Source organism: Nematostella vectensis, chromosome 1, assembly GCF_932526225.1.
Source record: "Nematostella vectensis chromosome 1, jaNemVect1.1, whole genome shotgun sequence".
Taxonomy (NCBI): domain Eukaryota; kingdom Metazoa; phylum Cnidaria; class Anthozoa; order Actiniaria; family Edwardsiidae; genus Nematostella; species Nematostella vectensis.
In genome coordinates this window covers 20,125,590-20,152,048 of record NC_064034.1, presented here as the reverse complement: position 1 = coordinate 20,152,048, position 26,459 = coordinate 20,125,590, and the positions used below count along the sequence as shown (strand labels likewise).

Here is a 26,459-nt window from a genome sequence, read left to right as displayed (position 1 = left end):
TAGAGACTACGCACTTTTTCTATAACTTAGGGGTCAAAACTTATGTTGGTCTCACCTATTTTTCTTCTCTCTGAACGAGCACAGCGGCTTATTTAGGTCCCCCAACGGCCTTAGTAAACTACGAGAACAGAGTTGTTCCAAAACTAAGGGGCGGGTTGTTGGTTTCAGGGGGTAGTGAAGGGGTGGGGTGGGGGTGAGATGAGTTTGAATTAGAGTAAATCCTAAAGATAAAACAAACATTGAAAATAAATGATATAGTGTCGTCTTTTATGAAGTATTTGACTTATCATTAAGTGAAACCACTTTAACACGGGTATCCCTATATTGACTATACGGGGACGTGGATAAAGTAGGGTATAGTTTTTCCTTTTCTCTTTCCTACACTTCTTTATAAAGTTCCCACCGCTTCTCTTTCCTGGACAGGGCTCCATAAATTCAGCTAATGAAAAATGTCAGATCTAGATTGTTATGAGGGTTGTGATTGCAGAATTAGCAACAAGCAACAAGTAGGAGGACTTCTTTTTGACCATTGTACCTTTTGTTTTAACAACAAGTAGTCTAGGATTGATGAAGTGCGAGAGTAAATCGAAAGATTTACAGCGTAGTTGCATATCCGCCCACTGCTGAGAACTGGATTCCTTGGAGGGTTACAATAACAAGAGGAAGTCGAGAAGGAATGAACAGCTTCCCTGTTTCCCCACACGACAGAGGCGATAATTTTAACTGCTATCCCTTAAGGATAAATCATCTAAAACGGAGACCTTTTCCTGTCCCCTAAGGTCAAAACTCATTTTATTTTGCTATCCCTTAGAATTTGAAACTCATTTTCTCGAGGAGCATATGTTTTTTTAGAGGTGTCCCACCCCTACCACCCTAACCCCTGTCGCTGCCCTGTTCACCCACCGTTAACCAGAATATCAAAGAACAATTTCATTCGTTAAATAAACATTGTTGTTTATCATGATTCTGGTCAATGGTGAGAAAGTAAGTCCGCTTCAAAACTCAACTATGCATCTGATGTTTGCAGAGTTTCTGTAAAGGTATACAAAACAAAAACCCAGTAACGGTACGAACAGTGCGAGCTCGATGCAAAAAAAAATCCTTTACATTTTTCATTCAACATGGAACATTTCCAGCCTCGAGTTAAACTCGGGATGAATTTGAGAAAGCGAGCATTTACTGTCATAGATCTGACGACTGCAAAATGACGCTTGGCTACTTTGCCATCGCCTGCACATCGCGTTACACTGAGAATCGCTGTTAGTAGAACTGAGACATTCTACTACAGTTGCAATATAATCTGGATACACTGTCTGAAAACGAGCCAATAACAAACCGTCACCCGTCACCGTCATTGGTCACATCATGTCAAATCCCAAAGAAATCAATCAAAACCGCGGGTTTGATGTTGCTCTCCTGTCACATTTTCGAGTTTTGAGTTGCAGTGTCGCGTGGTGAACGACAGTAAAATTGGCGGGGAAAACATGACAAGTATTCAGACCTTGATGACCGTGAAAACAACTAGTGAAAACTACTAAACAGCTAAGGAACACAAGGAAATCTTGTTAAGAGGTTTAATACTTGGAAACAATGTTAATGGTGACTACAGACTAGAAAGAGAAAACGGAGTAAGCTTACACTTACGGCAGCTGTTCAAAGGGATGAGGTTCAGAAGAAGGAGTTTGTCAAAATTGCAGGTATGTGTATTGTTATAATGCATGTCCAAATCTTACTTTAAAGGTTTCCTTGGAGAGTGAGAAGTTATGTACCTATTTCAGCCTATAGAAAAAACATAAAATGTTCTTTGCGCGCCTTATTAGCTTTAGGAAAACTGGGTAAATTTGGTTTGGAAGAGTTCAGGAGCCGATATCTCTTAGGGTGTAAAATTCGACCAACTGCTATTCCTAAGGGAGTAATTAACCTTTTTTTTTTTTAAATTCTGTTATCTCTTAGGGAATAAAATTCGACCAATTGCTATTCGAAGGGGGTGTTTTGGCCTTTAAAATTTCCTTGAACCACACCCAATTTGTTATCGGAGTCCCCCTCGCACATCTTCACGACTCCTCCCTGGTGCCGGAGGAGTGGTGGAGATATGCTAAAAATAGCTCAATTCTCAGACACAAATTAAAAAGATCCTGGATCAAATTTATTTCAACAAGACAGCACAGCAGAATAAGAAAATATATCTGTAAAGGGATGTCCAATATTCCACTCCATATTTGACAACCAACTGCCACAAGCATAAAGCATTGGAAAAGGATGTGCAAGCACCTGCATAAAATGCAGTGAAAAATTTAAACAATCTCCAGGTGCATTTTCCCATCAGTATTGTTCACCTTTACTTTGGATTCACTGAAAAGAATGAAAAGAATTAATTGGATTCAATGAAAAGAATAATCATGGGGTTTTTGGTAATGGTGCAAATAGAACGAGTTGTGTGAAATTGGTAAGAAACCTAGAAAAGATAACCAAACAAGGAATATTCAAAATGCAAAATACATATCAATTTCAGTTCTTAGGCTATAGGCATGAGAAATGGCCCTGACTTTGGAGTCAGATAAGAATGAGGCAACAACATTAAAGTACCTCTATTTACCTGTGGGGCAACCCAGAAATGCCGAGGGTGGTATTGGCAGTAAGGGTTTTTGTTCTTAGAAAAGAGAAAAGGGAGGCTAGTGGTGTCTTATCACTTGTCCAAGGCAAACACTGCAATGGTTTTCCTTTGATGGTTTGAATGACTGTCTTTTTGTTTGAATGGTTTCAATTCCATGGTTTTACTTCCATGCATGGTGTTGTTGTCCATTTTTTTGATTAAGGATGGTTTGTAAGGTTTTCCTTCCATTCTTGAAGGTAGCCAGTTAGGGAAGTTAAGACTGTTACAGAATGGAAGCTGATGAGTGTAAATTAACGAGGAATGGGTAAGTCACTGAAGTACAGGCTAGCCAGTTGGAGGCAGGTAAAGTGGTGAAAGGCAGGTTAAGTCGATAAGGGTATGTGAGATGATGGAGGTTGGAATACCTAATCAATATAGATATGTTCAAATGAAAGTATTGTTCTTTTATTTTTTTACTTGCTCTTGTATAGATAAGGGCTTCTTGGTCCCCCCGCATAATTCAATGCGGTATTAACGATCACTAGATCGGGGTATCACCCTTGCCAAGGGCTCATTGTCGCCAAGTTTTTATCTGACGCTATCTTGTAACCTAGGGCAATGGGAGGCTAGAGGTGGGATATCACTTGCCCAAGGTGAACACCTAGGGTAGTGGAGGGAGGAAACGCCTGACATCTCCATTCTACACCCCATGGATGTGTAGCCACTGCCCCTCAGGGGTTTACATGGTTTTCCTTCCATGCATGGTCCCATTGACCATGACCATTTCTGCTCTTGCGTCTTGGGTGTAAAGTTCAAAGCTGCTCGACTTCCTAAAAGAAAAGATGAAAATTTACATGTTATGGTGGTTTGTATGGTTTTCCTTCCATGGTTTGAATGGTTGTCCTCCATTGGTTTGAATGGTTTTCCTTCCATGCATGGTCCCATTGATCATGACTTTGATGGAGGGTGGTTTGTATGGTTTTCCTTCCATGGTTTGAATGGTTGTCCTTCCATGTAGGATAGCATTTGATGATGGCTATGATTTGACAGTAGGCTGCCAAGGTGCAAGGGCAGAAATAATTGTCTGGATGGCATGTAGTGGGAGGTGCTTCATCTGAGGGGCTTGAACATCCACAGCAGATGGTCCTGGCTTGGATTGTCGTCATGAAGTTCAGTAATCATTTCTGCTCTTGCGTCTTGGGTGTAAAGTTCAAAGCTGCTCGACTTCCTAAAAGAAAAGATGAAAATTTACATGTTATGTATGACGACTTAGAATTCGTCAGGAAATCATGATAAGCAAAACATTCTGGGGTGTGCAAAAGTCCTGAGACTAGCAATTAAGAACACATCACTCACTAACTAATAATATGATAATATGGCAATGACAGCTTGCATGCTTGCATTTTTTTACCAGGGCAAGCATAACCCAAAAAAACTGAAGACAAAAGCTTTTTGATTTTTGGTAAAGAAGCGATGAATACCAACAAAGAAAGTGAAAGTGAATTCTACTACCCCAGAGGCAAAATTTGCAAGCAAAAGCCAAAACAACAAGAACAACAACAAAAGTGACCTTTCATGACTATAAAGAGAAGATGCCTAACAACCAGTAGAAACTGAAAATATCAATACAAGGGCAGAAGAGCAGGAAGGACAATTGGAAAGACATCAAGTGATTTTAATGTTTTTTGTTACTGCTGTAAGGTATATTTCAATGAACCAACACCAGTAATAACATTCTTTGATTATTATATTCATACAAAAGTTCATATCACATCACAAAATTAATGTCATTCTGCTTTTGGCAAGTGTTCTTACCAGCGACCAGCCCTTTTGATTGTGCTATCATCAGCACCACATCTGGCTGCCCAGCGTGCTGCTGACCTTCTAATGCTATGTGTGGTGTATGGCTTCTCAAATAGGGCCTTGGTCATCTACAAGCAAGAGGGAAATAATTAATAAACGCATGTATAAAATATTAGAGAGGGAGCACAATTTTGTCTGCATATATACCTGTATTTATCAACAAGCATGCAGTGCGACATGCTTGAGAATCCAGCATACTTTGCAGGCACTGCCAAAGGCCACTACGGGCAGTGCGAGTGTGATACAAAATTAAGAAAAGTGCATGGCATGGTCATATTATTATAACATTTGTAAGAATCTCTAAATTAGTTTTAAAATTCCTGCAACTTTTCTCCTCATTTTGTATTTGCTTTGTATTTGTTTTTGAAAGGAAACCACAAGAATGAGAGAAAAACAGTATTTTATAATTGTAAGCCAGGCGGAAAAACAAGTGATATTATATAATTGACTGTTCCTTATGACAAGAAATTAGAGATTTGATAAACCCTTTCACTATCAAAACGGCCAAAAGCGGCCAAACGGAAGTGTGACGTTTTTCCTGGAGCGGCCAAAAGCGGCCAATTTGCATACAACTCAAAACAATCGTTCCTCTCCTCCCTAGGGAATTCATGCTGCAGGAAACACGTGGACTATTGTTCTTACGACATTAGCCAATCAAATCCCACCAACTGCGCATAATTTATCATTGTATGAAGTGCGTGAGCGCCGACCAAAAACTTATCAGTCACCCCTGTACTGCAAACATGGCGGAATCTTTAGCGATCGATGCGAGCGAATTTAGAGCGATTTTTGGTGTTAATCCTGACGAGAATGATGATGTAAACAATTCTAAAAATGAGTTTCAGGGTTTTGAACTTTACAATACAATATAACACTATAATCTGATAATATGGATACACGAAAATGATACACTTTAATATGGTTACATGAAGTACTCACCCGTTCGGAACCGATCGTTGACACGTCGTCGGAAATCCCGACTGGCTGAGAGACGCCTGGAAATCGTAAGGAATCTAGTCTCCCGCGCAGCCGTGCGTGCGTGACCGACACAAAGAATCTACAAGACTAGTTTTACAACAAAATTACGCTCTTCATTTTCTTTGCATTTTAGTGGTAAAATCCATGACAACACTCATTTCCAACGGGGGTGATTAGCCGAGGGGAGCGGCAATATATCCCGGGGGGGGGGGGGGGGGTACTCCCTATATCCATCGGACGGGGATCATCGTCGTATCTTTTAGGGTGTAAATTTGGAGCCTTGGGTGTCTTTTAGGGGTGAAAATGAAAATTCCCAGATTTTTTCTACCTCGGTGGTATCTTAAGGGTGCTATTATATACGTTTATATAACGCCTATATACGTTTAATATCGAAGTCTCCCCTGTCCCCACCCACCCCGGGACAGGCATGTTCTGTCCAGCCGTGCGAAAATCATTCACTTAACGGAATCCTGTTACAGGTTACAAAGAAATACTCGCTAGGATTAACCGCTTTAATAAAATTCAATAATGAATATACACTAAAACTATAAATGGAATACTGCTCCCAAAATAGAATAAAAAATAAAAGGAACTTCTAACATGATGACAATGAATTTTGAAATTTAAAAATATTTTTCTTTTAGAGGATAGCATTACTCTGCTATAGTAATTAGGCCAAATGAAAGAAGATATTTCAATCCTGGTCGCCTTTTCTTCTTCGGGACAATGCAGGCGGGTGTTTTCTGTTTTTGTTTATTGTCTTATTTTCTCCGATTCTCAAAATATAGCCTTTTCGGACCGTGTAACACTCCAGTTCCGCAGCAGTCCTAGTTCCATATCACTCAGCATTTTTTTTTATCTATTTGCCTTGAATATTGTAGATTGAAACAATCCAAAACTACCTAAATGATACAAAACTATTCACCTTTCCTAAGATATAAATCCAGCTTATTTCATCAAATGGTTTGTTCAGAAAGTATTGTTGTTTCGAAGCGATTTTAATAATTGTTGCTAAAATGACCGGCGTTTACTCCACAATGAACTGACCCGCGTCACGAAAGTCAGATGAAACTATACCTCCTTTAACAAAAATGTCCTAATTTTTATACGAATGCTTATTAGAAAGAATATCTGTTAATGTGTATGGGTTTTTTTTTTCTGGCTTGATGCGATTTTTTCGATTTACATATTGCTTTTAGTTTTTCGTGCTTCCCGGAGGTCGTGGGTATAGTTCTGTATCACCCTGCGCCCAAAGTGTGTTTTTGGTTTGACTGCAGGTATAAAGCCGCAAAAAGGATTGATTTAATTATACCGTTCTCAATCATTTTATTCCTAGTAATGTTAATTTAAAACGTTTAATTTTTATTATGTGGGCCTTTTATTTCAGTCATTCGGCTGAATAAAGAACTCATTTTAAAAACAACCTCCTTGATATTTTTAGCGCTCGATAAAATATTATTCTAGATTAAAATAATTACTGAAACTATGATTGATATATCAATATCCTAGGATGATTAAATAAAACGGCTAAGATCAACCATAGTTTTTAAAATCATTAGCTGGCTAACTTAAAGCCAAATTGTCACCAGTTAACTTCCGGTCGATTACGTAACAATCTCCGATGATTTTTAACGGAAAACGCGAAAAATATTTCAAAATATTGAAAAGTGTTTATTGGAAGTTTCTTTGAGGATGTGATTGATAATTTACAGCGGATGGCCTGTTTAATATCTCGGATTTTAATAGATTCTTTTGTCTTTTAACGGTTGAGGTTTCCGTCGTTCCTCCGGAAGTAAACGGGTGACAATGCGGCTTTAAAATAGCCTCCTACGCCGGCAACTCCTAATGAAAAGGACGGAAAGAATGGGTTACCTGTGGCGAAATTGCGGAGGAGGGAGACTAAAGTAGAGAGGGAGCAGCGCTTCCGGTTTGTCACTTCCGTTTTTTTGCCACAGGAAACCCAATCCTTTTTTTTCCTTTTTCTGGTCTTTGCGATGCCTGCGCAGAAGGCTAGTTATTACAGAAACGACAACAACGCATTGGCGTCCGTAGCATTCACATAACGGCATTTTGTTGAGCTCTCGTGCACGAAAATTAACAAAATAAATCACCAAATTCTAGGTCTCACCTTATCCTATTATCGTCTACAGTTTTCTTTTGCCATTTTAGTATTTGTGTGGGCTGTGACATTTATTTAGAAGAATTATATCAGACCGTTTTTGCAATATAAATTTGTTACCGAAATGCGAGCGAAAGCCCATTGACTATTTTTGGTTTGTTAACCTGCTGCATTGCGAAGTTAAAATCATTTTTATACATTAATTAAGAGCAAAAGGAAGGAATGTGATATGTTAAATATATTTGTATTAATTCTCAAATTAGAAAAAGCTCGTACCAGACGACAGAATTTGTGTGTGATACGGAACTATTCCCGCTAGGAACTACTCCCACTATGTGCAAACAGAAAATACCATATAAATGAAAAAAAAAATTGAAAGTAAATTTGTTGTCGTCTTAGAAAAAAAATCATGAGCATTTGGCCCTCCGCAAAAATGATAGAGCAATTTAAATATGAAGTGATACGGAACCAGGGAACTGGTTATCGTATACAAAAAGGCGGAGATGTTTTATGTTAATCCTTTGTTCATTTTTTATTAATTGGAAGTTCTAGAATCGTATGAGTAACACTGTGGAAGAAAGTTGAGTGCCAAACTTTGTGATTCGAAAGAAGGTTTGCCAAACTTTGTAACTCAAAGGCAGTTGACAGGCTCAAGAACTCCTGATGAGAAATAACACAAGTTACATCTATCAGTAAGTGGAAAACTTATCATTTTGGAGCTTTATATTTTTGTAATAGAACAGAATGTGAGACTGGTACCACTGGGTAGAGTTTGCCTTTGAGTTGGCTCCAGTCATCAGTGACATTTATAATGCTTCACTTAGAGAGGGCCATGTTCCACTCATCCTCAAGACTGCAGCGGTATGTCCCATACCAAAACAGAAACCTCCCAAGGCAATTGACAGTGACCTGAGACCCATATCATTAACTTGTCAAATAGCTAAGGTTATGGAATCATTTACACTTGATAGGTCGCTGCCCCACATTTTAGACAAGCTTGACTCTAGGCAGTTCGCAGTTTCTGGGAAATCAACATCTCATGCAATTGTTTATCTTTTGCATCTTACCCTAAAGGCCCTTGATAAAGGGAATTGTAGCATAAGGCTTTTCTTTGCCGATTTCAAAAAAGGTTTTGATCTGATAGATCACGGCATCCTTTTGCGCAAGCTTTCTGAATTTAGCCTCAATCCGGCTCTTCTTCGGTGGATCGCCCATTTTTGCAGGGCCGGGTACAATTTGTGCCCATTGGTAACAAAGCATCAAGCACCAGGCCCCTGTTTGGAGGAATTCCACAGGGTACCCAACTAGGCGGTTATGATAAATGATCTTTTATCGTCCTGGCCTTTACGCGCCAAGTATGTGGACGATTTAACCGTATTGGAAGTAATTCCTAGACACTCTCCATCTGTCCTTAACTTTATTGTAAACAATATTCAGTCATTTGCCAGTGAAAACAACATGTCCCTCAATCCTGTTAAATGTAAGGCCATGGAGGTTGACTTTCTTCACTATAATAGCTGCGTGTGTCGTCCAATCTACACGGCTGGTGCTCTTATTGAGTCCATGAAGTCGTTCAAGCTCCTCGGGGTATACATATCTAACGACTGGTCTTGCAACGTCGATTATATAGTCAAGAAAGCCAACCGCAGGCTCTATGCATTGAGATCCCTAAGAAAGTGCGGAGTGCCCATAGTGGACATGGTAATCGTATACTGCTCGCTCATAAGATCCGTTCTGAAATACGCTGGTCCGGTTTTTGCAAACCTGCCATGTTATATATCGGATGCTATAGAGCCTGTTCAGAAAAGGGCACTTCGTATTATCATTCTATCTATCCATCCATCCATCCATCCATCCATCCATCCATCCATCCATCCATCCATCCATCCATCCATCCATCCATCCATCCATCCATCCATCCATCCATCCATCCATCCATCCATCCATCCATCCATCCATCCATCCATCCATCCATCCATCCATCCATCCATCCATTCATCCTTTCATCCATCCATCCACCCACCCATATAAGTATAAGACAATCACTGCACAGGACCAAATAACAGATAATTATTCTAAGTTATTAGGTTTAAAAAAAAACGCTCTTTTGGGTGCAATTTTTTACAATATACAGTAGATTGTGAGAACCGTGATTTTTTATCCTTTTCACTTTTATCTCAATTTTCTTTAAGGCGCCTTATTTGCTGTTTCCTAAACACCTGTCTTTTGCTCCACGGAGCATGCGCGAAGCAATGCGGGCCAGGGATGCAGACAGAATATGGGACTTACCTGAAAGGTCACGTGATGGAAGAGCGGCCAGGGATTGGTGTAGAAGGTTGCACTTCCGGTTGCCTTGACCATGCCGACTGCAAAAGCATCAACTTCGACCGGGCGACCCACATGTGTGAGCTGAACAATGCAAGCAAGGAGGACTTCCCGGAGCACGTTACCCGGGATCACAGGTCCCTTTACGCCACTAACGACTTCCATGAAGAGCCGATCTTCGAAGAATCTTGCGCTCATTGGCTGAAACGTTATCCAGACCTGAAGACTAGGTATTACTGGATCAAGACAAAGAACAAACGGAAGAAGATGAGAGTATACTGTGACATGGAAAGATTTGGTGAGCAAATGGTGCAAGCAAAATATAATTCTATTTTAGAATATTATTCTTTTTCATCAAAAAATAGCAGTTAAATCCCGGTGGTTCGAATCTTCAAGAAAAATACTCAGCCTGCTTAGCTTGCGGTTTTGATGAGTTTCAAATCAGTTTTTATTATCCGTGAATACACTAATTTGAAGAAGGACGCTAAAATGAAGACAAAAACAATTATTATCTTTCTTCTTTTAAGGCGGCGGGTGGACGCTGGTTGTGACTATCAACGCCAAGAACAACGATCATCTTCAGAAAGCTGAGAACAACTGCGCAGACTCCGTCACCTGCGTGACCTTCACCGAGACTGACATCCCGGGCAGGAAGCTCTCTGATGAAGACATCCACGAGATCGCAGGGAACGAAGGTAGGCAGAACTGAAGATTTACTGGATTATTTACAAACTGAGATGCATCCTCGTACGGCCCGCTCAAAAGCAAGGCAACACTGTGCGATCAACGCTGTATTATGAATATCGTTCATTTGGGTCATGCATCTTATGGAGCCTCAAATTTCTCATGGCCTGATGAGATTCGCACTTGTGCCATAGAACGATTAAATAATACTCGGGTCCATATAAGTTCCCGTACAGCACCGCGGTCAATAAGTCGTTTGTTTATTGGCAAATAAAACATCATGGATTTAAATGCGTTCATTTTGTAGGTGTTTTCCAAGTAGAAGTACCCTTAAACTCATTGTCTATTGATGCTGTCAACAAGAATGACACTGTCTTCTACAAGGTTGGAGGGGAATAATAATAATGATATTACCGTGGGCTCGCGACGGAAGGGGAAGGGGGGGATTCTCATAAGTTTCGTGTATTAATGTGCACATCTTTGTTATAAATTGGTGTCACACAACGCGGCCTTTACCTCTAGTATGATTTGTTCCTGAAGAAACACTCGACACCTCGACACCATAGTCCCTTGCGCTCTCTTCAGGATTCCTGTGGTACCAGCTTAGTCTCTTGCGCTCTCTTCAGGATTCCTGTGTTACCAGCCTAGTCTCTTGCGCTCTCTTTAGGATTCCTGTGTTACCAGCTTAGTCTCTTGCGCTCTCTTCAGGATTCCTGTGGTACCAGCTTAGTCTCTTGCGGTCTCATCAGGATTCCTGTGGTACTAGCTTAGTTTCTTGCACTCTCTTCAGGATTCCTGTGGTTGGCCGTGGTTGACTGCATCGACGGTGTAATAGGGAAAGGGAGCAACCTCGTCCCCAGGGTCTTCTGGGTAATTTCCAAAAGGGAGAACAAGGGACCAATCTCGCTCCCAGGGCTCACGTACCTTTGTGCCAGTCGCAAGGTACAAGCCGCTGTACCTTGCCGCTGGCACAAATATACGTGGGCTCTGGGACTAGATTGAGGGAACATTCTGTTGCGCATACGCATTTCATTGCGCGCTATGACGATCAAAATGGCATTTGCGGAATGTTATGACAATACTAGTACTGTTAATGGAGTGTAGGGATATCTACTTTAACCAACAAATTCCCACAGAAGGCAACTAGAATGTTTGTATGTAGTTTAGCTCGCATCAGCGATTACCGGATACCGTTTTGCGTGCTAAATATTATCATAAAAATGCCAAATAGTTAACCATTTACAGGAATATTAATTATTTAATTTTTTGTTAACGTCTACACTGGCAAAATTGGAGAACACCTTTAACTTTACTTGTTTTGCGTCAGTTTTGAGGATAAATACCAAGGTGAAAGTCATTATGGTAATATATTCTTTTGTTACAAATGTAGTTTGAAAATCATCTAGCTTAATTAGTTCCTCAAGGACAGAGGGCCGGAAATAGTTCCTCCCAAGTCATGTAAACACATAAATTCTAAAAATGAAACAAAGCGGTCAGAATTTTGGTAACTTGCTCTAAAAAAGAAAGAAGGAAAGAAAGAAAAAACACACTTGATTTAATCATTTAGACATTCTTAAGACGTCATAGGATTACTAGCATAAGAAAAACATCTTTGCAGATCTAAATCTCGCCCTATTGCTGCTTTCAGATTCCCAGTGGAGCTCAAAGCTTTGACTCTTCATGCAAGGGAGACCAGCTTGAGTAAGTTTCAAGATTCGAACAAAATCCATGAAGGCATGAGTGGCATTTAATCAGATTATCGAAGGAATGAGAAATTCTTTAATAAACATCACATTTGATTACCATTTCCAGCTGTCCCCGCATCATAGTTTCGTTTGTCTACCCGTACAAGTGGGAGTCCAATCCGTGCAATGATATTACTGTTGGCTACAAGATATATCCGAAAGAACATAGCGGTAAGAATCTGAGAATCAGTGTATGGTAACTTAGACTTTTAGACTTAGACTTTTTTATTGTATCAAATTGTTATTTGTTTTAGGTGTGACTGATCCGCAAATAGACGAGCTAATCGAGACGGATCAGTCACTTACTTATTTACATAAATATTAAATATAATTGTATAAGCAAAGTTAAGTGAGAACTAGTATATTATGAAAATTTTAAAATTTGAAAAAATTTGGGAGAAAAATGAAAATTTAAATAAACACTTCTGGTCTAAAATATACGAAGGGATAAGACCACAGGCAGCCCAAGGCTACTGTCAGTGGTTTATAAACTAGGAATGTATGGGGTAAATTAGCTAGCGAAAAAATAGACCGCCTTATGATGTTTCTATGATGAGATATGAAGATTGCCGTTTTTAGTGTCGTCATCGATGACGTCATACTAAATTGACGAATCGTTGCACCCCCCTTGACACCTACATGACGTCTGCCAAGTTTGGTTGTCTAATGTTGTTTCTATGAGTCAAAATTATAAGTTATAACATTTATGGGCGATATGTTATTACATTTATGGTTAATAAGGTTTATAAAATTTATGGGCGACGTGTTCTAACATTTATGGTTGACTGTTAATTACATTTATGGGTGACTGTTTTTACATTTATGGTTGTTATAAAATTTATGGGTGATACAGCCGTTAGCCGATGAAGTCCCCAACCTAGTAAGATACACAATTCCTGGCGGGCTTCAAACTCGCTCGACTGAAATTCTATCGGCAAAATTTAAATAACGGAAGACTCAAACACAATATTACATGGTCTAAAGTTTTATTTTTCACGATAAAGTATTTTTTTCGCTAACATATAAATTCCCCCATACATTCCTTTATAAACCACTGAAAGTAGCCTTGGGCTGCCTGTGAAATGTGAAATCTATTTTTTTCTAGAGAGCTCAGAAATCCAATACTCATTTTCTTGGCTGCGCAAAAGGGGATTGAATCGAGGGTATCATTGTCTTTTTTGGCCGAAAATCTAAAACAACGCAGGAATGAAATTGAATGATTAATTAGCTGATTAATATCAGGTTTAGATATAAAGATGAGGGGGACTAGTATAGTGCACCCACATATTTTCTCATGTAATTTGATTGACATCTCGATCTACGTCGCAAATGACTAAACCCGGGCTTTCATGCCTTTTTTTCCAAATGTTGACCAAAATACCTCAATATAACATATTTTATTAACTCGCTTTTGCTATCTATACAAATGGATGTCATTTGTTGGAAAAACAGATCAATAATATATGCCAAATCTATTATAAATTATGAAAGGTAATATGTACCTGGCCGTAGTAATATCCAATATCTTGAAAAAAAAGGGTTGCTGCGACAACATTCGTTATAAAGAGGCCACATTTGTTATAAGGTAGGCCACATTCGTTATAAAGAGGCCACATTTGTTATAAGGTAGGCCACATTCGTTATAAAGAGGCCACATTTGTTATAAGGTAGGCCACATTTGTTATAAAGAGGCCACATTCGTAATAAGGTAGGCCACATTCGTTATAAGGTAGGCCACATTTGTTATAAGGTAATCCACATTTGTTATAAGGTAGGCCACATTTGTTATAAGGTAGGCCACATTCGTAATAAGGTAGGCCACATTTGTAATAACCTGCCACATTTGTTATAAGGTAGGCCACATTCGTTATAAGGTAGGCCACATTTGGTATAAGGTAGACCACATTCGTAATAAGGTAGGCCACATTTGTTATGAGGTAGGCCACATTCGTAATAAGGTAGGCAACATTTGTTATAAGGTAGGCCACATTTGTAATAACCTGCCACATTTGTTATAAGGTAGGCCACATTTGTAATAACCTGCCACATTTGTTATAAGGTAGGCCACATTTGTTATAAGGTAGGCCACATTTGTTATAAAGAGGACACATTTGTTATAAGGTAGGCCACATTTGTTATAAGGTCGGCCACATTTGTTATAAGATAGGCCACATTTGTTATAAAGAGGCCACATTTGTTATAAGGTAGGCCACATTTGTTATAAAGAGGCCACATTTGTTATAAGGTAGGCCACATTTGTTATAAAGAGGCCACATTTGTTATAAGGTAGGCCACATTTGTAATAACCTGCCACATTTGTTATAAAGTAGGCCACATTTGTTATAAGGTAGGCCATATTTGTTATAAGGTAGGCCACATTTGTTATAAGGTAGGCCACATTCGTAATAAGGTAGGCCACATTTGTAATAACCTGCCACATTTGTTATAAGGTAGGCCATATTTGTTATAAGGTAGGCCACATTTGTTATAAGGTAGGCCACATTCGTAATAAGGTAGGCCACATTTGTTATAAGGTAGGCCACATTCGTAATAAGGTAGTCCACATTCGTAATAAGGTAGGCCACATTTGTTATAAGGTAGGCCGCATTTGTTATAAGGTAGGCCACATTTGGTATAAGGTAGGCCACATTCGTAATAAGGTAGGCCACATTTGTAATAACCTGCCACATTTGTTATAAGGTAGGCCACATTCGTAATAAGGTAGGCCACATTTGGTATAAGGTAGGCCACATTCGTAATAAGGTAGGCCACATTTGTAATAACCTGCCACATTTGTTATAAGGTAGGCCACATTTGTTATAAGGTAGGCCACATTTGTTTTAAGGTAGGCCAATTTCGTAATAAAGTAGGCCACATTTGTAATAACCTGCCACATTTGTTATAAGGTAGGCCACATTTGTTATAAGGTAGGCCACATTTGTTGTAAGGTAGGCCACATTCGTAATAAGGTAGGCCACATTTGTTATAAGGTAGGCCACATTCGTAATAAGGTAGGCCACATTCGTTATAAGGTAGGCCACATTTGTTATAAGGTAGGCCACATTTGTTATAAGGTAGGCCACATTTGGTATAAGGTAGGCCACATTTGTAATAACCTGCCACATTTGTTATAAGGTAGGCCACATTTGTTATAAGGTAGGCCACATTCGTAATAAGGTAGGCCACATTTGTAATAACCTGCCACATTTGTTATAAGGTAGGCCACATTCGTAATAAGGTAGGCCACATTTGGTATAAGGTATGCCACATTCGTAATAAGGTAGGCCACATTTGTAATAACCTGCCACATTTGTTATAAGGTAGGCCACATTCGTAATAAGGTAGGCCACATTTTGTATAAGGTAGGCCACATTCGTAATAAGGTAGGCCACATTTGTAATAACCTGCCACATTTGTTATAAGGTAGGCCACATTTGTTATAAGGTAGGCCACATTTGTTTTAAGGTAGGCCAATTTCGTAATAAAGTAGGCCACATTTGTAATAACCTGCCACATTTGTTATAAGGTAGGCCACATTTGTTATAAGGTAGGCCACATTTGTTGTAAGGTAGGCCACATTCGTAATAAGGTAGGCCACATTTGTTATAAGGTAGGCCACATTCGTAATAAGGTAGGCCACATTCGTTATAAGGTAGGCCACATTTGTTATAAGGTTTGCCACATTTGTTATAAGGTAGGCCACATTTGGTATAAGGTAGGCCACATTCGTAATAAGGTAGGCCACATTTGTAATAACCTGCCACATTTGTTATAAGGTAGGCCACATTCGTTATAAGGTAGGCCACATTTGGTATAAGGTAGACCACATTCGTAATAAGGTAGGCCACATTTGTTATAAGGTAGGCCACATTCGTAATAAGGTAGGCCACATTTGTTATAAGGTAGGCCACATTTGTAATAACCTGCCACATTTGTTATAAGGTAGGCCACATTTGTAATAACCTGCCACATTTGTTATAAGGTAGGCCACATTTGTTATAAGGTAGGCCACATTCGTAATAAGGTAGGCCACATTTGTAATAACCTGCCACATTTGTTATAAGGTAGGCCACATTTGTAATAACCTGCCACATTCGTTATAAGGTAGGCCACATTTGTTATAAGGTAGGCCACATTTGTTATAAGGTAGGCCACATTTGTAATAACCTGCGACATTTGTCATAAGGTAGGCCACATTTGATATAAGGTAGGCCACATTTGGTATAAGGTAGGCCACATTTGTTATAAGGTAGGCCACATTTGTAATAACCTGACACATTTGTTATAAGGTAGGCCACATTTGTTATAAGGTAGGCCACATTTGGTATAAGGTAGGCCACATTCGTAATAAGGTAGGCCACATTTGTAATAACTTGCCACATTTGTTTTAAGGTAGGCCACATTTGTTATAAGGTAGGCCACATTTGTTATAAGGTAGGCCACATTTGTTATAAGGTAGGCCACATTTGGTATAAGATAGGCAACATTTGTTATAAGGTAGGCCACATTTGTTATAAGGTAGACCACATTTGTTATAAGGTAGGCCACATTCGTAATAAGGTAGGCCACATTTGTAATAACCTGCCACATTTGTTATAAGGTAGGCCACATTTGTTATAAGGTAGGCCACATTTGTTATAAGGTAGGCCACATTTGTTATAAGGTAGGCCACATTTGTTATAAGGTAGGCCACATTTGGTATAAGGTAGGCCACATTTGTTATAAAGAGGCCACATTTGTAATAACCTGCCACATTTGTTATAAGGTAGGCCATATTTGTTATAAGGTAGGCCACATTTGTTATAAGGTAGGCCACATTCGTAATAATGTAGGCCACATTTGTTATAAGGTAGGCCACATTCGTTATAAAGAGGCCACATTTGTTATAAGGTAGGCCATATTCGTTATAAGGTAGGCCACATTTGTTATAAGGTAGGCCACATTTGTTATAAGGTAGGCCACATTTGTTATAAAGTAGGCCACATTTGTTATAAGGTAGGCCACATTTGTTATAAGGTAGGCCACATTTGTTATAAGGTAGGCCACATTTGTTATAAAGTAGGCCACATTTGTAATAACCTGCCACATTTGTTATAAGGTAGGCAACATTTGTTATAAGGTAGGCCACATTCGTAATAAGGTAGGCCACATTTGTAATAACCTGCCACATTTGTTATAAGGTAGGCCACATTTGTGATAAGGTAGGCCACATTCGTTATAAGGTAGGCCAAATTTGTAATAACCTGCCACATTCGTTATATGGTAGGCCACATTTGTAATAACCTGCCACATTCGTTATAAGGTAGGCCACATTTGTAATAACCTGCCACATTCGTTATAAGGTAGGCCACATTTGTTATAAGGTAGGCCACATTTCTTATAAGGTAGGCCACATTTGTTATAAGGAGGCCACATTTGTAATAATCGCCACATTCGTTATAAGGTAGGCCACATTAGCTGGCTGCTAAGTTGAATTTTCTTCTAGTTCAAAAATTTCAACTAAATAAGCACAGGCCTACCCCCAGAACAAAAAAAAGCATATTGGTTTGTTTATTTGAGCACCAGAAACCGTATAAGTGCAGAGTCCACAAATGTAATAAACACCCACACATGTAATACACAAACAATTATTTTTTTTTAAAGAAGTTGCCCACAAATCTAGATAACATAGTTAAAATCTGTGCAGTGCAAACAAACAAAAGGGGATTAGGCACTTTGAGTATCTCTGTTTCACCCGCCCCAACGTTCCCTCCCCTCACATGCCAAATTGTTGTGTGTGTGTGTGTGGAGGTGGGGGGCTGATTTAGGCATGCCCATGAAGGGACGGCGGAGCTGGCCTTAAACACCACCAAGCCAGGAGAAGTGATGTTTCTAAACACATTTTCCAGGGGTGTAAAATCTATTGTGTAGAGGGTCTGGGGGCATGCTCCTTCATGAAATTCTCAAATGAAATCTAATTAACATATCATTTCATACCACCAATCTGAATTTGCAGATTCAGTGATGAAAAGTTAATAAAACCAAAACTGCAAAAGATAAAAAAGTGAGAAGCCACACATACTTTATAGGATAATGGTTTACAACACTGGCGAAACGATAGTCATGAAAGTGCAAGCTGAAGGGGTATCTCATTAGGGGATCTGTGGTCTCCCGAGAACAAAATTAAATTTCCTATTTTTAGGAGCCAGAATACCTGTTTAAAAAATTACGCCCTCCCCAAAAACCTGTTTTAAAATTTGAGGCTCTCCCCAAAATCGACGCTCAAAAAATCACAACCCTCCCCTGAAATATAGCAGCCCCCCCCCCCCGTTAAATAATGACCCTTCCCTAATTCTTACATCCTGCCTTGCCAAAATTTTCAGTAATATCTTCCTCCTACTACGAAATTTGTAAGAGTGAACGTAAAATAGGCTGGGGGGTTAAAAGTATGACGTCCTGGTACAAATATCGTTTCAGTTTTCGATACTCATGATAACGGTGAATGCGGCGAAAGATGGTTTGGAAGCCGACACTCAGGTGAGTCTCGTTCACCTTCCAACACGCATCAAATAACTTACCCGGGCACACCACAACAATACCGCAACCATTCCGCCAGTACCATCACCATATATAACAATTCTACAACCACCACACCAAACCACTACAATAACTATTCCACCACTACTAATGCTACCGTAACCATTTCACCACTACCATCAATACCGTATATAACCATTCCACTACTGCCATCACTACCATATATAACCATTTCACCACTACCATCACTACCATCACCGTAACCATTCCACCACTACCATCACTACCGCAACCATTCCACCACTACCATCACTACCGTAACCATTCCACCACTACAATCACTATCGTAACCATTCCACCACTACCATCACTACCGTAACCATTCCACCATTACCATCAATACCGTAACCATTCTACCACTACCATCACTATCGTAACCATTCCACCACTACCATCACTATCGTAACCATTCCACCACTACCATCACTACCGTAACCATTCCACCATTACCATCACTACCGTAACCATTCCACCACTACAATCACTATCGTAACCATTCCACCACTACCATCACTACCGTAACCATTCCACCACTACCATCACTACCGTAACCATTCCACCATAACCATCACTACCTTAGTCATTCCACCACTACCATCACTACCGTAACCATTCCACCACTACCATCACTACCGTAACCATTCCACCACTACCATCACTACCGTAACCATTCCACCACTACCATCACTACCGTAACCATTCCACCACTACCATCACTACCGTAACCATTCCACCACTACCATCACTACTGTAACAATTCCACTACTACCATCACTACCGTAACCATTCCACCACTGCCATAACTACCATAACCATTCTACCACTACCATCACTACCGTAACCATTCCACCATAACCATCACTACCTTAGTCATTCCACCACTACCATCACTACCGTAACCATTCCACCACTACCATCACTACCGTAACCATTCCATCACTACCATCACTACCTTAACCATTCCACCACTACCATCAATACCGTAACCATTCTACCACTACCATAACTACCGTAACCATTCCACCACTACCATCACTACTTTAACCATTCAATCACTACCGTAACCATTCCACCACCACCACCACTACCTTAACCATTCCGCCACTACCATCACTACCGTAACCATTCCACCACTACCATAACTACCGTAACCATTCCACCATTACCAGGACTACCGTAACCATTCCACCACTACCATCACTACCGTAACCATTCCACCACTACAATCACTATCGTAACCATTCCACCACTACCATCACTACCGTAACCATTCCACCACTACCATCACTACCGTAACCATTCCACCACTACAATCACTATCGTAACCATTCCACCACTACCATCACTACCGTAACCATTCCACCATTACCATCACTACCGTAACCATTCCACCACTACAATCACTATCGTAACCATTCCACCACTACCATCACTACCGTAACCATTCCACCATTACCATCACTACCGTAACCATTCCCCCATTAACATCACTATCGTAACCATTCCACCATAACCATCACTACCGTAACAATTCCACCAGTACCATCACTTCCGTAACCATTCCATCACTACCATCACTAGCGTAACCATTCCACCATTACCATCACTACCGTAACCATTCTACCACTACCATCACTATCGTAACCATTCCACCACTACAATCACTATCGTAACCATTCTACCACTACCATCACTACCGTAACCATTCTACCACTACCATCACTACCGTAACCATTCTACCACTACCATCACTATCGTAACCATTCCACCACTACAATCACTATCGTAACCATTCCACCACTACCATCACTACTGTAACAATTCTACCACTACCATCACTACTGTAACCATTCCACCACTACCATAACTACCATAACCATTCCACCATTAACATCACTACCGTAAGCATTCTACCACTACCATCACTACCGTAACCATTCCACCACTACCATCACTACTGTAACAATTCTACCACTACCATCACTAGCGTAACCATTCCACCACTACAATCACTATCGTAACCATTCCACCACTACAATCACTATCGTAACCATTCCACCATTACCATCACTACAGTAACCATTCCACCACTACAATCACTATCGTAACCATTCCACCATTAACATCACTACCGTAAGCATTCTACCACTACCATCACTATCGTAACCATTCTACCACTACCATCACTACCGTAACCATTCCACCACTACCATCACTACCGTAACCATTCCACCACTACCATCACTACTGTAACAATTCTACCACTACCATCACTACTGTAACCATTCCACCACTACCATAACTACCATAACCATTCTACCACTACCATCACTACCGTAACCATTCCACCACTACCATCACTACCGTAACCATTCCACCACTACCATCACTACTGTAACAATTCCACCACTACCATCACTACCGTAACCATTCCACCACTACCATAACTACCGTAACCATTCTACCACTACCATCACTACCTTAACCATTCCACCACTACCATCAATACCGTAAGCATTCCACCACTACCATCACTACCGTAACCATTCCACCACTACCATCACTACTTTAACCATTCAATCACTACCGTAACCATTCCACCACCACCACCACTACCTTAACCATTCCGCCACTACCATCACTACCGTAACCATTCCACCACTACCATAACTACCGTAACCATTCCACCATTACCAGGACTACCGTAACCATTCCACCACTACCATCACTACCGTAACCATTCCACCACTACAATCACTATCGTAACCATTCCACCACTACCATCACTACCGTAACCATTCCACCACTACCATCACTACCGTAACCATTCCACCACTACAATCACTATCGTAACCATTCCACCACTACCATCACTACCGTAACCATTCCACCATTACCATCACTACCGTAACCATTCCACCACTACAATCACTATCGTAACCATTCCACCACTACCATCACTACCGTAACCATTCCACCATTACCATCACTACCGTAACCATTCCCCCATTAACATCACTATCGTAACCATTCCACCATAACCATCACTACCGTAACAATTCCACCAGTACCATCACTTCCGTAACCATTCCATCACTACCATCACTAGCGTAACCATTCCACCATTACCATCACTACCGTAACCATTCTACCACTACCATCACTATCGTAACCATTCCACCACTACAATCACTATCGTAACCATTCTACCACTACCATCACTACCGTAACCATTCTACCACTACCATCACTACCGTAACCATTCTACCACTACCATCACTATCGTAACCATTCCACCACTACAATCACTATCGTAACCATTCCACCACTACCATCACTACTGTAACAATTCTACCACTACCATCACTACTGTAACCATTCCACCACTACCATAACTACCATAACCATTCCACCATTAACATCACTACCGTAAGCATTCTACCACTACCATCACTACCGTAACCATTCCACCACTACCATCACTACTGTAACAATTCTACCACTACCATCACTAGCGTAACCATTCCACCACTACAATCACTATCGTAACCATTCCACCACTACAATCACTATCGTAACCATTCCACCATTACCATCACTACAGTAACCATTCCACCACTACAATCACTATCGTAACCATTCCACCATTAACATCACTACCGTAAGCATTCTACCACTACCATCACTATCGTAACCATTCTACCACTACCATCACTACCGTAACCATTCCACCACTACCATCACTACCGTAACCATTCCACCACTACCATCACTACTGTAACAATTCTACCACTACCATCACTACTGTAACCATTCCACCACTACCATAACTACCATAACCATTCTACCACTACCATCACTACCGTAACCATTCCACCACTACCATCACTACCGTAACCATTCCACCACTACCATCACTACTGTAACAATTCCACCACTACCATCACTACCGTAACCATTCCACCACTACCATAACTACCGTAACCATTCTACCACTACCATCACTTCCGTAACCATTCTACCACTACCATCACTATCGTAACCATTCCACCACTTCAATCACTATCGTAACCATTCCACCACTACCATCACTACCGTAACCATTCCACCACTACCATCACTACCGTAACAATTCCACCAGTACCATCACTACCGTAACCATTCCACCACTACAATCACTATCGTAACCATTCCACCACTACCATCACTACCGTAACCATTCCACCATAACCATCACTACCTTAGCCATTCCACCACTACCATCACTACCGTAACCATTCCACCACTACCATCACTACTGTAACAATTCCACCACTACCATCACTACCGTAACCATTCCACCACTACCATAACTACCGTAACCATTCTACCACTACCATCACTACCGTAACCATTCCACCACTACCATCACTACCGTAACCATTCCACCACTACCATCACTACTGTAACAATTCCACCACTACCATCACTACCGTAACCATTCCACCACTACCATAACTACCGTAACCATTCTACCACTACCATCACCATCGTAACCATTCCACCATAACCATCACTACCTTAGTCATTCCACCACTACCATCACTACCATAACCATTCCACCACTACCATCACTACCGTAACCATTCCACCACTACCATCACTACCTTAACCATTCCACCACTATCATCAATACCGTAAGCATTCCACCACTACCATCACTACCGTAACCATTCCACCATTAACATCACTTCCGTAAGCATTCTACCACTACCATCACTACCGTAACCAATCCACCATTACCATCCCTGCCGTAACCATTCCACCATTACCATCACTACCGTAACCATTCCACCACTACCATCACTACCGTAACCATTCCACCACTACCATAACTACCGTAACCATTCTACCACTACCATCACTACCGTAACCATTCCACCACTACCATATCTACCGTAACCATTCCACCACTACCATCACTACCGTAACCATTCAATCACTACCATCACTACCGTAACCATTCCACCACTACCACCACTACCGTAACCATTCCACCACTACCATAACTACCGTAACCATTCCACCACTACCCTCACCTTAACCATTCCGCCACTACCATCACTACCGTAACCATTCCACCACTACCATAACTACCGTAACCATTCCACCATTACCAGGACTACCGTAACCATTCCACCATTACCATCACTACCGTAAGCATTCCACCACTACCATCACTACCGTAACCATTCCACCATTAACATCACTTCCGTAAGCATTCTACCACTACCATCACTACCGTAACCAATCCACCATTACCATCCCTGCCGTAACCATTCCACCATTACCATCACTACCGTAACCATTCCACCACTACCATCACTACCGTAACCATTCCGCCATTAACATCACTTCCGTAACCATTCTACCACTACCATCACTACCGTAACCAATCCACCATTACCATCCCTGCCGTAACCATTCCACCATTACCATCCCTGCCGTAACCATTCCACCATAACCATCACTACCGTAACCATTCCACCACTACCGTAACCAATCCAACACTACCATCACTACCGCAACTTACTTACCTCTGCTAATTTGATTTAAAACAATGCCATTGACATTTTTATGGTTAACATCCACAGGCAGCCGTATTACTTATGGCTTAATTTACGCCGGGGGTACGGGTTTGTCACCGGGAAACCGCCAAGGCTATCTTTGGGTGAAGTGATGATGATAAATTTAAATATATGCTAAGTCAGCTTACCAATCCACATGGCTACGACACCTTCAATGGCATTTTTAACTCGTGAATGCTTGCAAAGCATTTAAGAGTTATTGGATGGATCATCCGTAAACTTTTTGTTGTCTTTCTGTGATTTAGCAACACAGCAATCCTTGATACTATCAGATCAAACAGAGCAAAAAAATGGCAAGTTTTCGATAATAAGGTCTGGTTAACTTCGGTAAGCTTGAATGTTTGCATAGAGGTTCCTTATGTTATATAAACCAACATATCAAAACGTGTTTTTTTCTAATGGATCCGTGTTCGAGATATGAGTCTTGAAGTGCAATGTTCAAATGTTCAAAGTATGAATTCTCCTCGCTTTTTAGGAAGAAGTCGGGCTCTGATAAGAAATTAAGCCAATTTTGCTCGCTGATATCTAAATTTCATATTTTCTAAAATTTCTTTAAAATTTGGAATAAAGCTTTTAGTCAGAGGAACTCCTTGTATGCGTAATCTTGAGCTTATATATTGAGAATTGGAAAATTTCATGCCATTTTTTGCTCTGTCATCAGATCATATCAAATCATATATATTTGTCATAAGAGTGATATCAAGTTTTTATATTTATTTAGTGGCTACAAGGTAAATAATATATACGGCACCGTAAACATTTAAAATAAGCGCTATATTAACACAATAGCACGGCATAGCGATATTGGAAGTGTGTGTATGTAATAACGCTCGATCCTTTTGTGTACCATACAGTACAAATTAACAAGCCTAAGCCTTGCAACTTGTACGCGGGCCTTGATAATTAAGGATTGCACACTTGGGTGATTTGTGTTGCGTTATCTCGAAGGGATTCAAATTGAGGATACATTTTTAATAAGAGAATCATATTCAGTTGATTGGCGGCCCTAACTTCAAAGACCCTTAGGTGTGAGATTTAATAAAAGAAACATGTTTAGTTAATTTGCAGTAGCAACTTCAAAGACCTTAAGGTGTGTAACCGCTTGGTTAAACAATGCTTGTGTACAACAACAAACCTTTGCGTGTAATTTATGGAACACACGCGGAAGGTAGCTCCGTCCTGTTGTCACCAACTTCGTTTTTGTTGACACTTTGTCTTATCTGACAACATAATTAACCTTTGAGTTTTTCGATTATAACTCTTTCCTTTTTGAGTTTTAGTTAAAGATTTTAGTACCGTCAGTTACGTTAGATTTAGCTCTTCCTTTCTGTTGCTACTTTTACTACTTTTATATTAGTTTTATGTTGGAAAATATGCCTATAAACAGCATCTGCGTATGTCCTATTTTTTCATTCACCCCTGGGCCAACCCGTGTACCCGTTACCTAGAAAATCTGGAAAACCAATCAACTTCTTCATTGATGATGTAATGGTACACAAAACCCATGAGCGCCTGCAGGCATACACACGCAGATGCACCCTGCCTATAAAAGAAGCAACCGTAAAATTGTATCCAGTTCGTCTAAAGTTCAAGTTCTAGTTCGTCCAAAGTTCGTCTAAAGTTCAAGTTCTAGTTCGTCCAAAGTTCGTCTAAAGTTCAAGTTCTAGTTAGTCTACAGTTAGTTCCAGCTCTTCCATAGTAAAGCAGTGGGTCTCAACAGTATGGTCTGTGGTCTCTTTTCTTCCCCCCGTTTCAATTGACAAGACGTTTGAGTACACTCGTGCGCAAGCCATCTTGTCACATATTCTTTCGGTGTTCAACTTCCGGTTAAAGCCTAGAACTATAAAAAGGGCCATATGTCATCGACCTGTGACCGCTACGTTCATTCTTTAGTATGACCGTAAAGGATATATAAGCTAACTTCTTCAGAAAAGTCCTCCATGTGGGTT

At 40.3% G+C, this 26,459-nt stretch overlaps 1 protein-coding gene and 2 long non-coding RNA genes across 3 annotated transcripts; 2 read left to right on the top strand and 1 right to left on the bottom strand.

The window, feature by feature from the left end:
• Positions 1-1,391: 1,391 nt before the first annotated feature.
• On the top strand, positions 1,392-3,429 carry LOC116621131. Its single transcript, XR_007308008.1, has 2 exons — positions 1,392-1,697; positions 2,851-3,429. It is a non-coding gene; the product is annotated as an uncharacterized LOC116621131 (long non-coding RNA).
• LOC125562632 lies at positions 2,125-2,777 on the bottom strand. The gene is made up of 2 exons (XR_007308007.1): positions 2,597-2,777; positions 2,125-2,352 (listed from the first exon to the last, which is right to left on the bottom strand). It is a non-coding gene; the product is annotated as an uncharacterized LOC125562632 (long non-coding RNA).
• A 4,682-nt stretch (positions 3,430-8,111) lies between the features above and the next one.
• Positions 8,112-24,641, top strand: LOC5504941. The gene is made up of 8 exons (XM_048727252.1): positions 8,112-8,245; positions 9,746-10,176; positions 10,406-10,573; positions 10,870-10,946; positions 12,211-12,263; positions 12,375-12,478; positions 18,764-18,823; positions 24,517-24,641. The coding sequence occupies exons 1-8, from the start codon at positions 8,217-8,219 to the stop codon at positions 24,600-24,602; spliced, it is 1,008 nt and encodes a 335-aa protein (XP_048583209.1). The 5' UTR covers positions 8,112-8,216; the 3' UTR covers positions 24,603-24,641.
• Positions 24,642-26,459: the final 1,818 nt, after the last annotated feature.

Coding starts and splice junctions, on each gene's coding strand:
- LOC5504941 (XM_048727252.1), top strand. CDS start 8,217: ATGAGAAATAACACAAGTTACATCTATCA. Junction 10,177..10,405: donor CTGTGACATGGAAAGATTTG/GTGAGCAAATGG, acceptor TCTTCTTTTAAG/GCGGCGGGTGGACGCTGGTT. Junction 12,264..12,374: donor TGCAAGGGAGACCAGCTTGA/GTAAGTTTCAAG, acceptor TACCATTTCCAG/CTGTCCCCGCATCATAGTTT.